Genomic DNA, 14950 nt, shown 5'->3' with positions numbered 1-14950 from the left:
TCTTCGAAAAGAGTTTACGTAAAATTAAAGTGCGCCTTGTGAACTGTGCAGCAACTAACAAGGCAGTGGATTCCGGAGGCGAGCGAGAGAGGGAGAGAGGAGGGGTGGGAGCGGGGGCGGCGCGGCGGCGGCGGTGGATGACGATGGCGGGCGGCGGGGGGCTCAACCGGTCGTCTTCGAGGGGGCAGCTGCCGCCGCAGGAGCTTCTCGACGATCTCTGCAGGTAGCCCCCATCCCAAACCCTCGATCCCATCCATCTCGCGAGTTTCTTCTCGGCTTTTGCTCAGATCAAACCCCCCGGAAAAAAACTGAATCGAATCGCCGGTGGAAACGGAAAAATCGCAGCCGCTTCGTGCTCAACGTGCCCAAGGAGGATTTGGAGTCGTTCGAGCGGATCCTGTTCTTGCTGGAGCAGGCGCACTGGTTCTACGAGGACAACTCCGTCGAGCACAACCCCTCCCTCAAGTCGCTCTCCTTCAAGGACTTCACTACGCTCAGTAAGCTCCCGCCGAACTCCACCTTGGATTCATCGGTGGCGCTTCCGCCGTTGGTTTGATCGCTGACACCGTTATTGTTGTTGTGGTGGTGTATGTGTGCAGTGTTCAATAGCTGTGCTGCGCTCAGGCCATACCGCGCGCACCTTGATGACATTTACAAGGATTTCACTCACTATAAGTTCCGCGTCCCTGTCTGCGGCGCCATCATCCTCGATGACACCTACGAGAAGGTAACTACACCCCTACCCCGATCACCTTGTACCATATTACTTTCTACCTAGATTAAGTTTAGCTGAGTAGCTGCTTATGTTGCACAATGTGTGGGTGTGGCAGCTTGGAAACAATGCTAAAGTAATTCTGGTATTTTGTCTGTTACTGCAAATACCTTGTAGATGGTTTATTGTATAGTCGCTTCAATGCGTATAGTTTCAAGCTCTATACTGCAATGCACTAGGCACAAATAAAAATTACATCTTTGGATCTTTAACCCTTGTAGACCTCAATTCGCGCATTCTTTTTCACTTTGTCATCACATACTCACACCCCAAGTTTCATTCACTTTTTCTCCTTCTGTGCAGTGCTTGCTTGTGAAGGGATGGAAGTCTAGCGCCAGCTGGAGTTTTCCTCGTGGAAAGAGGAGTAAAGATGAAGAAGATCATACATGTGCTGTTAGAGAAGTAAACTTCTGGGCTGAATCGATGTTGTTCTTTGCAGTTTTATCAATTAAATTAGACTTATAAAGGATAGAAATTTGTATAAGTCACTGAACAATAGTTTTACATTTCCCTAGATCATCAAGATGCTTTTTTCTACAATTCAAATATCAAAGTTCTAGATATTCTACCATGCTCCAACACTTACTGTTTTCATTTAGTGTTTGCATTTTAATCCATTGCATACACCATTTGTTGTTTCTTCTCTAAAAATGAATTGCATTGCCTATCTCATGTTTAAAAAGGAACAAAAAAAGCTTAGCATTGGTTAGCTAAATATTGTCAGCTGGTCCTGTGCATAATTTTTTTTAAAGACATGCAGTGATCACGTCTTAGCTTTCGTGAACTAGTTTCCATGTTTTGCACTTCCCTTTGCTTATTGCATTACTAGTCTATGTAAGTGACATTTATTTACATAACAATGCAGGTTCTAGAGGAAACTGGGTGTGATGTTTCGAAGCTTTTAAAATTGGAAGATTATATTGAAGTTTCAATGTGGCAGCAAAGAGTCCGCCTTTATATTATAACTGGTGTTAAGGGGGATACTGTTTTTGCGCCTCAAACTAAGAAGGAGATCAGTGTACGCAAATGTTCAGTGTTTTTATCATATTTCTTTTTGCTCAACTACATTCAGAATATTTTGGACTCGCTATCTGAAAACGAAAAGGGGAATTGCGTGACATGATTGCAAAATGATACAATATGACTTTGATTGTTTGATTAATGGCCATAATCCTTCGTGTGTGCTTAGCTTATAGTAAGGAATAGCTCCTTTCCGATTAACAAGCTGTTCTACAGATTTTTTTTTTCCATAATGATCTGCTAAATTTCAACTCAGTTGAGAAGAGACTCAATTTGAAGCATTCTGTAATCACTTTATTGTTACTTAACTGACAAGTTAGTACATGTTCAGCCACATATTTTTGCTTGCTGACTGAGGTACTTTATCTTTTTATGCTGGTGTATGAATCACTTGCAATGCTAGCTGTCTTGTGTGGTTGTGTTTACTACCTTGTGTCTACTTGAAGACTGTAGTTACTGTAACTACAATTTATTGTTTTTTTCTTTGTAGTTTATCCATTGACCCTTTTGAGTTTTGAACCTCTCTTTGGTTAAAGAGAGTTAAATAGGCATTACTGAGTCGTGATCCTCTGAAATTGACAGGAGATCTCATGGCATAAAATCGATGAACTCCTTCCTGCTGGTGATGACGCAATATCTCGTGGAGTGAATGGGATGAAGCTCTATATGGTCGCACCATTTTTGCAGTCAGTACCTTTTTAACCCAGTTTAGTTTTTTTTTCTTGGTGCAGACAGTCATCATGAGCATGTTGGTTTAATGGCTTCTAAAATATTTAACCCGCATCCACATTTCCTGAGTGTGAATTTGTTTCTACATTGTTTAATTCCTTTACATTTTACTTCTTCATCCAGGGGTCTAAAAGCCTGGATAGCCACACATCGTCACCCACAGTATCAGAAATCAGACACGTCTGCTAGAGGTTTCTTCTGATCCTCCCTTTGCCCATTTATGTTAGGACCTAAAAATGTTAAATTATTTGTCAATTATTTTTAGCAGTTCTGCTTCTAGTTTCGCTTGTTGTTTTCTAAGTTAATCTGCAGAAGTAGTTCTCAACTGAGCAAAATATCAGCTAGTACATAATTAAAGCAGGTCTGATCCTGGCATAGTCATGAACTCATGGCTATACTTATGATCAACTTTTAGTACATAGTGTGTGTAGTACCATTGGTGAACCTGGTGCAATGTACTCCTAGTATGTAATTTGTGATAAAATTGGTGAACCTCTGGTGCTACATATACCGTTTGCCTCTATAATTGTGATAACATCTATGGTACCACACATCATTTGACAGGTACTGTGTGGAAAGCGAAGAATTCCTCAACTGGAGCGGCGCCTGTTGAGAACCCCGTTATTACTAGAACAGGATCTGACCCACAAACTCTTGACAGCCGCCCAGGTAAAAGCTTCCGAAACTTCAGGTTCGACACAGCGAGTATCCTGCAGTCCATGGAAGCTTCCTTCCTACGTACCTAGGAGCCTGACAAAGCATCACCCCATGTGTGTATGCTTGATGTGTATAGACTATGTAAGCCAAGGGCGTGTCTTCTGTTGTTAACTCAGCTTTTTCTTCACTTTTCTAGTTGTATCTGTAATCCTGAATGCAACAGATGCTTCTACCATTGTGATAATATCCCTACATTTCGTGCACATGAATGTTTTTTCTTCTGTCCATTCAGATTTGTGTTTGAAATGTTGCTCAAAATGGAGTAAGAATTCCTCTGCATTTTGCATGATCTTGTTCCGTTATTCTTACATTGTGGTTGAGAACTGAGAACTGATAAGCATCCTTCCTTAGACAATGTAGCGGGCTGTGCATGGCCCGAATGTGTAGAATTATGATGGGCCTAGCCTTTTGAGTACGGAGTTTGGGCCGATCCAACCATTTGTAGTGATGGGCCGTGGGCCTTGGCGACAAGCGAAGCTGAATGGGCTTTGTTCTTTTGCTATCTGTGGAGACTGAGTGATGCGCCGATGACGTGTGCGGAGCGTGTGGCCAGGCATCTTCTCCTTCACGCTTTCGCTGTACCACCACCACCGCTGCTAGTGCTCGCGCGCTCTCCTGCTGCTGCTAGAAGCTTCTGGAATCTGGAGCCGAGCCGATGCCATGGCGGCGCTCGTGCGGCCCGCCGTGCTGCCCGTCTGCGCCATGACGGGCGGCGGCGGTAACGACAAGCGGTCGCCGCCGCAGCAGCGGTCGTGGTGGGGCGGGAACAAGCAGAGATTGCCGCACCAGCCGCGGCGGCAGCCGGGCGGGAATGGTGGCCGAGGAGGAGGAGGAGGGGCGCTGGACCAGGTGCTCGGAGTGCTCCGCCGCGACGGCGAGTTCCTCCAGGCGGCAGCCGGCGCCCCCCTCCGCGACATCTTCTGGCTCCGCTTCCTCGAGAAGAAGAAGCAGCGGCGGCGGCGGAAGCAACCAAAACCTAAACCCAAACCTCCGGAGCAGCAGCAGCAGCAAGAGGAAGCGGCGGCGGCTAGCCAAGCCCCATCCTTCCCACCTCCCTCCTACCAGCCAGGTTTGTCGCCGCGCGGCAGAGAAGCATCTCGATTGGGCTCCGTTGCGCACGCATTGTTCCTGTTGCTGATGGGGATTCTCCCAATTGGTAGGATTATCATGCCTGGATCTTATGACTGCTGATTTCGAAGCCCTGAAGCTGTATATCGGCTACTCGAAGCATGCAATCGAGCAGCAATTTCTCAAAGGCAAGCGGCAACCTCAGCATCAGCAAACTCCTAAACCAAAACTCCAGCAACAGCAGCAGCAGCAGCAGAAGAAGCAGCAGCAACAAGAGCAGCAGAATCAGACACTTCAACCTCCGGCCTTCCCTCCCCCATCGTACCCTCCAGGTTGCTTACACCAAGCAGTGCCCAATTAGCTGTTGCTTAATCATTTAAGTTTCATCGATTGCATTATTAACTTGTTTTATGATTTTTGCTAGGGCTGTCTTGTATGGAGCTGATGATGGCTGATATCGAAGCTCTCAAGTTGTACATCAACTACTATGTAGCCATTCTCACCACTCCTCTACCCCAGCATTACGATCCGGAGATACTGTCCCGTTACTTCACCTCGCGTCCTCATATTCTCGCATTTCGCACCATTCAGGTAAAAGCTGTAATTACTGTTCATCTTTGCTCTTACTAAGCTTCAACTGATAAATCTAATAGTTCAGTGTGCCATGCTTCTGTATCTGTAGATAATCTTCGCATTTGTCTCGGCTGCAGTAAAGATGCAAATTTCTAAAAGAACAAACTTGATCACAGATGCCACCTACAGCGGTAATAGCACCGGAAGCAAAGGTTTCAATGCTTCACAATACATGGTTGGCCAGCTTCTCAAAGAGACATTTCTAGATCTTGGGCCTACTTTTGTTAAAGGTCAGGTTTTCAGGTTCGATAGCTTTAAGCCATGGTAGTGGCCACTCGGTTCGGATTAATGTTGACTTGCTTGTCTTCTGTGTGCAGTTGGACAGTCCCTCTCAACAAGGCCTGATATCACAGGCTCGGAGATTTCTGAGGTTAGGTAAAATTACTGCAGGATACAATAACATTTCTGCATTTCTTTAATTGCTTCATCATCTTCAGAAGTGTTTTGTTGATCATTAAACAATCTCCATAGTCTTTCTCAAAATTAACTGGCGCACACCCCAATCATAGGCACTCGCCGAGTTACATGAAAAGGTTCCTCCCTTCCCGAGAAAAGATGCAATGAAGATTATTGAGGGAGAATTTGAGCTCCCTGTATCACACATTTTCAGTTACATTTCTGATGAGCCTGTTGCTGCAGCTTCCTTTGGACAGGTAATCATATCTTGCAAAACTTTTCCCGTTCTTTTTTAAATATTAGAGACAGGAGCTTTGTAGTTTCTGATTAAGCCTTATTATATTTTTCTGTACTATCTCTTTCAATTTTTCTGTTATGCTCAGTGTACTCTTGTTTGTTGTACTTTAGGTTTATCAGGGACGTACAGTTGATGGTGCTCTTGTGGCCATAAAGGTTCAACGGCCTAACCTTCTTCCTTCAGTATTGAGGGACATTTATATTCTACGGCTTGGGGTACGTATGCAACTATATCTCCATTAAATATATAAGCTCATCTGTTTTTGAGTGTTTTTAATTCTGCCAAGTGCTAATGCCCACATCTTGTTCATAGAAGATATATACACCATAGGTTCTTTGCCTACTGTTTGACAAAAAAGAAAGTTCATCTTCTGATCCTCAGCATGAGCATAATACCTGATGCCTTCTATTTTGTTGTCCCTAAACAAGCTTTACCGTTTCCCTGATTTTGTGTTTAATTAAGAGTGTTAATGTGACTATGATAACCTGTGCTGACACAAGAAACATTGTACAGTACTTTCTTTCAATACAGATGGACCTTGTCTCATTTAAGTTTATCTGTATTTAGATTAAATGTTCTTGCACTTCATTTTATTTCTTTATTTTGCTTACAAAATTATAGCATTGCAGCATTTTTCCACTATAGTCCTAGCAACTTGATGTCTTTTCTACCATATATGTTTCAGCTTTCTTTTGTGAGGAAGGTAGCAAAGAGAAAAAGCAACATTGCCCTCTATGCTGATGAGTTGGGTAAAGGTTTTGTTGGCGAGTTGGACTACAATATTGAAGCTGCTAATGCTACCAAATTCCTGGTGCTTTGGTCTTGTCTCCTACCTATACTTTACTAACATATGCCTATTCCTGTTTTGGTGTTTTATCTCATAATTTGTACTTCTGTAGGAATATCATTCCAGATATTCATTTATGCTGGTTCCAAAGGTTCTCAAGCAACTTACGAGGAGAAGAGTTTTGACAATGGAGTGGGTATCTGGTGAAAATCCCACAGATTTGCTTTCCTTATCTAAAGGAATTTCATCAGAAATTGCTGAATCGTCAGAGAAGCAGAAGATCGAAGCAACAGCCCGTCTTCTTGACCTGGTATTTATGTTCGTCACAAGTTATTTCTAAATTATCTGCTTCATTTGAAAAAAGATGAGCACCATAAATAAATTAATCCACAACAATCAGTGCTCCCGGGTAGCAAATATTTGGAATTGAAGTTGTGCTCAGTGAATAGGGCTTTTTTGTCAGTTAGAAACTGCAGTTTACATGGTTCTTTGCAATATTGTGTTTGTTTCAGAAACACGCAGCTTAATTTTATAAATATCTATCACTTCAATATTGATGTTCTTTTCTCTCTGCTGTGGTAGAAATATAAACATTATAACAACAATTACTACATTTCAATAAACATTTTTCCCCTCTGGACAAAATGTTTTAACATCTTGTTAATTACTATGATGATAAGGTCAACAAAGGTGTCGAAGCATCATTAGTGCAGCTCCTCGAGACTGGTTTGTTGCATGCTGATCCTCATCCTGGGAATTTGCGTTATACACCTGAAGGTCGTGTCGGGTTAGTGTTAATTTATCTTTTTATGTACGCTCTATAAGAAAATGTCTTCTTACTATAATCAGCAGAATCATGTTATACAGTGGGTCTGATGTTTTTGTAATGGTTTTCCTCTGTCACTCTCCCTTTGAGCAATAGTAACACCTTCCTAATTATGTTAGGTTTCTTGATTTTGGTTTGCTTTGTATGATGGAGAAGAAACATCAGCATGCTATGCTTGCAAGTATCGTTCACATAGTAAATGGAGATTGGGCTTCTCTTGTTTATGATTTGACTGCAATGGATGTTGTTCCACCAAGAACTAATCTACGCCGAGTGACAATGGTAATTCATCAGAATGCAGAATATTTATTTATTTATGGTTATTACAAGATGGAAAAAAACAAAGGTTCTTATCTCATACTCCCTCCGTCCCAAAATATAAGGGATTTTGGATGGATGGGACACATCCTAGTTTTACAAATCTGGAAAGGGAGCTTGTAGTGTTATTTAGTTTGTTATTCCATTATTATTTTTAATGTTTGTTGATTGGTAGGACTTGGAGGATGCGTTGGGTGAGGTGACCTTTGAAGATGGAATTCCAGATATCAAGTTTAGCAGGGTGTGTAGCTTTCCCTCTTTAAGTTCAGTTATAAACTGCAGCATGTCTCTCTCTTTATCGGCATCTTCCTGAACTGTTAAAAACATCCTTTAGGTGCTTGGAAAAATATGGTCTGTGGCATTTAAATACCACTTCCGTATGCCGCCGTACTACACGCTCGTCCTGAGGTCACTTGCCTCTTTGGAAGGTTAGTTTGTTTAGATGAAATTCAGTACTGAACTAGCTCAATTATAAGTATGTGTTGCTTTTTTGTTACTGACTTGTACATATTTGAGCATGTGTTTTTTTTTGGAGGCTTACCAGCGTCCCCTTTTGTGTAATCTGTAGGGCTGGCCATTGCAGCAGATGGAACTTTTAAAACATTTCAAGCAGCATATCCATATGTTGTGCGGAAGCTTCTATCGGATAATTCAGTTGCAACAAGGAGACTCTTGCATCAGGTATTATTATTTTACCTCATTTGTTACCTGTATAGTATATATGTTAAGTTGATTTAATTAATTGATTCACTTTTCTTATATTTTGTGCAACCTGGACAATATGTGCTCTTTGAAACAGTCAACTCACCCATTTTCGTTTGTACGAGATGTACAGAAATCCTGCAATAAAATTTGAAATTCTGAGTTTTGTTAGTTCACGATATCAAACGTCAAACACCCAAGGGAAATGGCATCGATGATAATAGAGTTCTGACACCAATTATTAATACACAGGCTATTTTCAACAAAAGGAAAGAGTTTCAGTGGAACAAGATTACAGTATTTCTAAAATTAGCAACAGCAAGGTCAGTTCTCTAGTTCTGAGCAGAATTGTGTGTAAACATCATGTTTTTTTCACTAAACTGTATGAACAGAATTTCTTCTACTATGATGCTTACTTGCTTAGTTTTCACAAGATGCATCTGATGATGTTTTCGTATGTGAAGGGGTAACTTCAGGTATAATACTGGCGTTTTGCCTGAGAGGAAGGGTTTGGATGTTGCAAAACTTGTAGAGATCAGTGATGCATCTTCTTCACTCCATCTTAACCGTGCTACACCAGAAAGAGCACTACATACTGCAAATCTGTGCTTGCGGCTTTTACTATCGAAGGAGAGCATTGTGATAAGGAGACTTGTAATGACAGCGGTATGTACTTTTCCTTGTTTCCCCTCTTTACGTGAATCGACTGGCCCTTTTGGCTGGATTTCTGAACGCATAAAACACACTAAACTAGAAATCAACTGAGCTCACCATACTTCCTGTTGCACAGAACGCGAAGTCACTTGCTCGTGACCTGATCTCCAAAGATGCATCGATTTACCGGGTGCTCTTAAGTCGGGTACTTGCCGATGTCATCTTCCAGTGGATGGTGAAGGCAACTGGTTTTAAACGAGCCGGACAGCTCGAGCCTCACCCACGCGTGACAGCAGGAAAGAACGATGAAGACCTGGGGCTGTCCAAAGAAGCACCAGCCTTGGTGACATTCCAGACAGCAGTAAGAGATCGCAGGCTGAAGGTGATATTCACCAAGTTCGTCAGGGACATAAGAGAGGACCCCATCCTGATGGTCAGAGTGAGCTGGAACATGTTTGCTATCTCGGTGGTCTCCGCTGCAATTGGCGTTCACCGTTTCATCGTCGTCTTGTCGGAGGAATTTCTGTCTACATTACCACCGCCTGTGCCTCCGCCGCGGCTAGTTCAGATTCAGAGCATATGAAGAGCAGCAACTATGCCTTGGTGCATGAAGTAACTTTTTTACTGGGTATCCCGTAGCTGTATATAAACGTTTTCAGGAGCAGAATCAGCCATCCTGTAGCTGACAGTAGCTCGATCAGAGTTCTCCATGGCTAGTTCTCCGTAAATTTGTCTTCTACTATTACAGGCTTCCTTTGAAAAGGGAATTTTGTGGGAATTAAACTGATTTTTGTGAAAGTACTGTAAAATTCTTGTCATCGTGTCGCAAAGGAGCGAAAAAGCTTACTAACTCGTAACGACTGAAGGCTGAGATCGTGTACAGGCTAAACATTTGCACACAAAGCGAAAAGTCTAATTAACACATGATTAGTTAAGTATTAAATAATATAAATTTAAAACCCATATATTTATTTGTTTTTAAAAAAAAACTTGTATGTGGAATTTTTTTTAAAACGCGCGCGCGCACACACAGTTTATAATAGTTCGGTAGAGAAAGTAACCGTAGAAACTGGGCCTTAGCCAATTGGGCCGATAAATGGGCCGTGCGAGCGTCGTGTACCGGTCGACGAGACAGCAGCAGCTGATGCGCCTTGTGACCTGACCTGACAGAGAGAGCAGGTGGAGCTGTGTGTGTGTGTCCGTGTGATCCAGGGCGGGAGGGAGGAGGAAGCGGAGGGGGATGGTGGGGGGAAGAGGAGGAGGAGGAGGAGGAGGGGGAGGAGGATGGGGAGGGGCGGGGCGGAAGCAGGAGAGGCGGGCGCTGATGGTGGCGTTCGCGGTGGCGCTGCTGATGGGCACCGCCGTCTACTTCCGCATCTGGGCGCGCCAGTCCACCGACCCCTCCTTCACCGTCGACGACCGCGAGGAGCTCCGGTTCGTCCTCCTTCCTCTCCTCTTCATTTTACTCTTGCGAATTGGACATAAGGATCTCTCGGTCGAGCTAAAAAACGGAGGAAACCTGTTGTTGTTTGGTGAAATGGATCCGTGGCTGGGAATTCATGGACGCCTTGCTTTTGAAATACGAATTGACAGGGGAAATTGGTGCTTGGTGGGCGTTTGGCACTGGCTAAACCTTCGATTTAGTCATTTAGACCTTGTGGCATCATTGTCACGGCCCTGTGAATTGCATTCTTATCTTCCATGATAGGGATGAGATCAGCTCCTGAAATGGCTTGTCCCTGCTTAGTGGTAACGCAGAGACAAAAAGGAGTTCCTAACGTAGAATGGTTTTTTTTACTGTTATTGTCTATCTGCAATTAACCATTCACCCTAGATGCTTTGATAACTAAAAAGTGCGAAACTGCCATTGCTCGTAGGTTTATCAAGGGGAAGTTTCTGGAGGCTTTTGTCTTCTATTTTTGTTTCCTGTCAAGTGTCAATATGTCTCTGCCCTTTTTGACTGAAATGTGTTCTTGCCAAAATACTCCTGGCTGGCATAGGTTAAGCTGTTACCCGGTCCTCATTCTCCTTCCACATTGGTAGCTTGACAGCCCCATCTTTTCGCTTATGCTTATGCTTACGACTTTTTTTTACTTAAAATCTATACAGCTTATTAGTAACCCAAAAAATAATTTATGGATAAAACTTTTATATACGTGTCTTTAGTTGTTCTTTTGTAAATAAACTATGATAGAAAACCCACAAAATTGAGTTTTAAAATTCAAAATGTTATTAGCATAAACATAAGCAAAACGGTTGGGCTGTGAAATATCAACCCATGCCTGTCCAATTTGTTCGAGGCTGACTGATAGTTTCAATTGCACTTTTTTTTTCTGCATCAATCTTTTGCAGGAGGCAATTTGAGCGTGCCAACCTAGAAGCAATGGATGAATCTGCTGAATGGAGAATGAAATATGACACAGAGTTTGCGAAAAACAAACAGATGCAAGATGAACTTTTAAAGGTCTGGTCTATTTATATTATGTACTTGTACACAGCTTTCCTCAGTTTCCTTCTGCAGTGCTCATTTGAGAATCTTGTTTACAGGCTAAGGCCTCACTCTCTGCTTCAACTAAGAGATTTAGCCTATTGAAAAAGGTAACCTTTTGGGGGCAAACTTTGATGCTTCTCGTTGTAACACCCTAACATAATATTAGCTCTATGCTTCCTCAGTAATATTGAGCGCTTTCTCCTGGTTTCTCCATATATTTCACTCTCTTAGGTGTTACCATGCTTATGCTCATTTTTTTTCAACTCTTTTGAGATGCTCGTTTTCACAACTGCAGGATAATGAGGTGTTGAAGAGGCAGATTCAGATCATGAAACAGCAATGCAATTGCACTGTTACATCGAACCTTACACAAGAATAGTGACATTACTACATACTTCTTTTGTAGTTTAGCATTCATCTTCCTTAAAATTTGACATATGAACTAGCGGGAGGCCTAGTAGAGTGGTGAAGTATGAAGTAGGAGAAATAGCTACTGTAGCAAGAATATTACTTTGCTTGCGATTGTTAGTGAGTTTTACACATGCCATTTTGAAGTGGTTGCTCCTGACTAGCAAACTACCAGTGCAAATAGAAGATTTTTGGTTCATTTGAGTGGTGTATTCAGTTATAAGTTATCCTTGACTGGCCCTTACAAGGCTGTTTGGTATTTGTAAATATACGTTGTCTTAATGGCCATATCCAGTTCCTTTCTTGTTTGGTCCGTGCCCACATTTGGCCATGCGTTGACATCAAGTGGTGCAGTAATATATTCAAATGTCTGAAGTAACATTATGAAAACATCATGCATCATCATTTGATGCTAATCATGCTTCTTAAACATCTACTAGCTGCACCATCATGACATCAAGTTGTGCATACATATATTCAAATTTCTTGAAGTAGCAATATAGATCCATCCCAAAAAAAAAAGTACTTGCATTATATAAACATCATGCATCATCATTTGGTGCTAATCATGCCTTTTAAAAATCTACTCTAGTGGCATCATCATGAATAACACCAATGCCAGGGACTCCAAACCAAGCAATCGCATTTATATCCAAATGATCCGTTGGTTGAGAGAGCATGAGTACATAACTTTCTTCATGTATTGTGACACATAATTTTCTGACATAGTACGTCCACTCTTGTCAACATGCAAGATCAAAGGACAAACCAAATATACAGTGTTTAAAGTGGCAACGATAGTGAGAGCACAAACAAGATACCAACACATTCATGGAATCAATAGTATCTTGCCAATGTGGGAACTTTCTTCCATCAACTTGTGAGCTTCAGCAGCTTCTGACAGAGGAAACGTCTTGTATATTACTGGTTTCACCTTGCCTTGCACAACGGCAGGCCATACATTTTTCTCCACCTCACTGACAATCAGAGCTTTATTATCAAGGCTTCTGTTGCGTAGTCCAGCAGCTGCACAGAATCATACCATTTCCGCACATGCTAAAATCAGCGATATCGTTTAGGTATCATCCAATCACATAATTGTGATTCTCAGTAAGGCAACAACCAGCAGTGGTATAAGATCGTAAATAACAAAACTAGAAACACAAAAATCTAGTATGAGGGACATTGTTGCCTATAGATCAACGTTACCTTGTATGGTCAATCGTCGAGCAAGCATGGGTTGCAGGTTCACTTCAGTTACAGCGCCTCCTTGGAAACCAATGATGAAAAGTCTACCATCAACAGCTAAGCTGTTCAGGTTACGCTGAAGATACAATCCACCGATGTTGTCCAGAATGACATCAACACCTGGTAAATATACTTCCATGTCAAGAGTCACTAAAGCATATGCAAACTTGGCAGGTATCAAACATTATAGACAGTTCCATGGAGAAATGCCGTTATAAGAAATCCATCTGCATATAAGTACCAATTGGCTGGGGAAAATGATATGAACATGAACACACAAAAATGGTGAACGCGTGCGATATACCCTTTCCATTTGTTTCTTCTTTGACACGTGCAACGAAATCTTCAGTTTTGTAGTTTATGCATACATCGGCACCCAAACCTTTGCAGGCAGCTAGTTTTTCCTCACTACCTACAAACACATAGTGTAACAGCATTTACTTGAGCGATCTCTGCAACATCCTATTATATACTCCCTACTGTATCTATTCTTGTTCTACTATAAACAAACCTGCAGTAACAAAAACCTTAATTCCAAGGTGCTTTGCAATCTGTATAGCAAATGTACCAATTCCACTCGATCCACCATGGATCTGCAAACACCAAGGATGCACCGTGCTCAGGAATGAATCATGGAGTCAATGGGGGATTGAAAAGGAGAGAAGTTATCTTACGAGGAACGATTCGCTGGGGGAGAGGTGGCTGGTCATGAAGACGGTCGACCAGACGGTGCAGGCCACCTCGGGCAAGCCGGCGGCGTCCGTCAGAGACACCCCCTCCGGCACCGGGAGCAGCTGCCCCGCCGGCACCACCACCTTCTCCGCATACCCGCCGCCGCTGAGCAGCGCGCACACCTGCAAGGGGAACAACAAATCTCCCAAAATTTTACATCCTATCACATAAAACGCGTTTTAAACATCTGCATGAAGTATTAAATATATGCTAAAAGAATAACTAATTTCACAGATTGCGACTAATTTACGAGACAAATCTTTTGAGCCTAATTTCTCCATGATTTGACAATGTGGTACTACCGTAAACATTTGCTAATGATGGATTCATTAGGCTTAATAAATTCGTCTCGCAGTCTACCGACGGATTCTGTAATTATTTTTTTATTAATGCGACGGATTTTGTAATTAATTTTTTTATTAGTGACTGAACACCTCATGCGACACCCTATATAATATCTGATGTAATACGCTAAAAGCTTTAAACCCTAGATCTAAACACCCCCTAACCTAACGTCCTAATCCAAACGGCAGTGGCGGCGGCGGCAATCACCGATTCACCTGGTCACCGACGGCCCAGCGGGAGGGGACGTTGGGGCCGAGGGCGAGGATGGTGCCGGAGCACTCGAGGCCCGGGTAAGGGGACGCGCCGGGCGGCGCGGGGTACCGGCCCTGGCGCTGGACGGTGTCGGCGCGGTTGACGCCGGCGGCGGACACCCCGACGAGCACCTCGCCTTCCCCCGGCGGCGGGAGGCCTTCCCCGACGTCCCGCTCCTCCAGCACCTCCGGCCCGCCGGCGCGCGCGATCACCACCGCCCTCATCTCTCCCCCCACCTCGTCGGGGCTCAGCTGCTCGCTTTGCTTTGCTCCTCTCGATGAGTCCACGCACGCGCTGACACTCTGCGTCTCTGCTGCTGACTCGTCGACTGGATATTGAGATGGGCCTTGGGCCTGGTTGAGTAAAACTGGCCCAGATAGCTGAAATCTGGTCCGGCCTTCTAAAAAAAGACAAGTACTTCCTAAGTGCTACTCCTTCCGTTTCATATTTTAAGCCGTTTAACTTTTTTTCATTCAAACTTTGTTTTGATTGATCAAGTTTATAGAAAAATATTACCAACATATTAAAATAGTTTTATTGAATCTAACATTGAA

The 14950-nt window shown here is 42.9% G+C and overlaps 4 protein-coding genes across 5 annotated transcripts; 3 read left to right on the top strand and 1 right to left on the bottom strand.

The window, feature by feature from the left end:
* The first annotated feature begins 84 nt into the window (after positions 1-84).
* LOC127762975 (mRNA-decapping enzyme subunit 2) lies at positions 85-3441 on the top strand. Its single transcript, XM_052287520.1, has 8 exons — positions 85-223; positions 346-497; positions 600-727; positions 1076-1174; positions 1638-1790; positions 2375-2478; positions 2645-2712; positions 3086-3441. Exons 1-8 carry the CDS (start codon positions 138-140, stop codon positions 3265-3267), a joined length of 972 nt encoding a protein of 323 aa, XP_052143480.1. The 5' UTR covers positions 85-137; the 3' UTR covers positions 3268-3441.
* A 348-nt stretch (positions 3442-3789) lies between these two features.
* Positions 3790-9738, top strand: LOC127763508 (uncharacterized). 2 transcript variants are annotated; one of them, XM_052288235.1, is made up of 17 exons: positions 3790-4307; positions 4399-4638; positions 4731-4897; positions 4989-5169; positions 5257-5309; positions 5449-5592; positions 5744-5848; positions 6319-6444; positions 6533-6730; positions 7101-7207; positions 7366-7528; positions 7740-7805; positions 7899-7992; positions 8133-8245; positions 8519-8589; positions 8743-8932; positions 9057-9738. In XM_052288235.1, exons 1-17 carry the CDS (start codon positions 3899-3901, stop codon positions 9501-9503), a joined length of 2874 nt encoding a protein of 957 aa, XP_052144195.1. In that variant the 5' UTR covers positions 3790-3898; the 3' UTR covers positions 9504-9738. The 2 variants fall into 2 exon arrangements, with proteins under 2 accessions (XP_052144195.1, XP_052144194.1); XM_052288234.1 differs by having other exon boundaries at positions 8731-8932.
* Positions 9739-10122: 384 nt separating this feature from the next.
* Positions 10123-12142, top strand: LOC127764373 (uncharacterized). The gene is made up of 4 exons (XM_052289251.1): positions 10123-10354; positions 11273-11384; positions 11468-11518; positions 11707-12142. The coding sequence occupies exons 1-4, from the start codon at positions 10161-10163 to the stop codon at positions 11788-11790; spliced, it is 441 nt and encodes a 146-aa protein (XP_052145211.1). The 5' UTR covers positions 10123-10160; the 3' UTR covers positions 11791-12142.
* A 298-nt stretch (positions 12143-12440) lies between these two features.
* On the bottom strand, positions 12441-14701 carry LOC127764372 (uncharacterized). The gene is made up of 6 exons (XM_052289250.1): positions 14360-14701; positions 13742-13921; positions 13579-13660; positions 13372-13479; positions 13029-13187; positions 12441-12845 (listed from the first exon to the last, which is right to left on the bottom strand). Exons 1-6 carry the CDS (start codon positions 14618-14620, stop codon positions 12649-12651), a joined length of 987 nt encoding a protein of 328 aa, XP_052145210.1. The 5' UTR covers positions 14621-14701; the 3' UTR covers positions 12441-12648.
* Between the last annotated feature and the right edge of the window lie 249 nt (positions 14702-14950).

Source organism: Oryza glaberrima, chromosome 2, assembly GCF_000147395.1.
Source record: "Oryza glaberrima chromosome 2, OglaRS2, whole genome shotgun sequence".
NCBI classification, from domain to species: Eukaryota; Viridiplantae; Streptophyta; class Magnoliopsida; order Poales; family Poaceae; genus Oryza; species Oryza glaberrima.
Note: the sequence above shows the minus strand (reverse complement) of the source record. Positions and strands in the feature narration are given on the sequence as shown.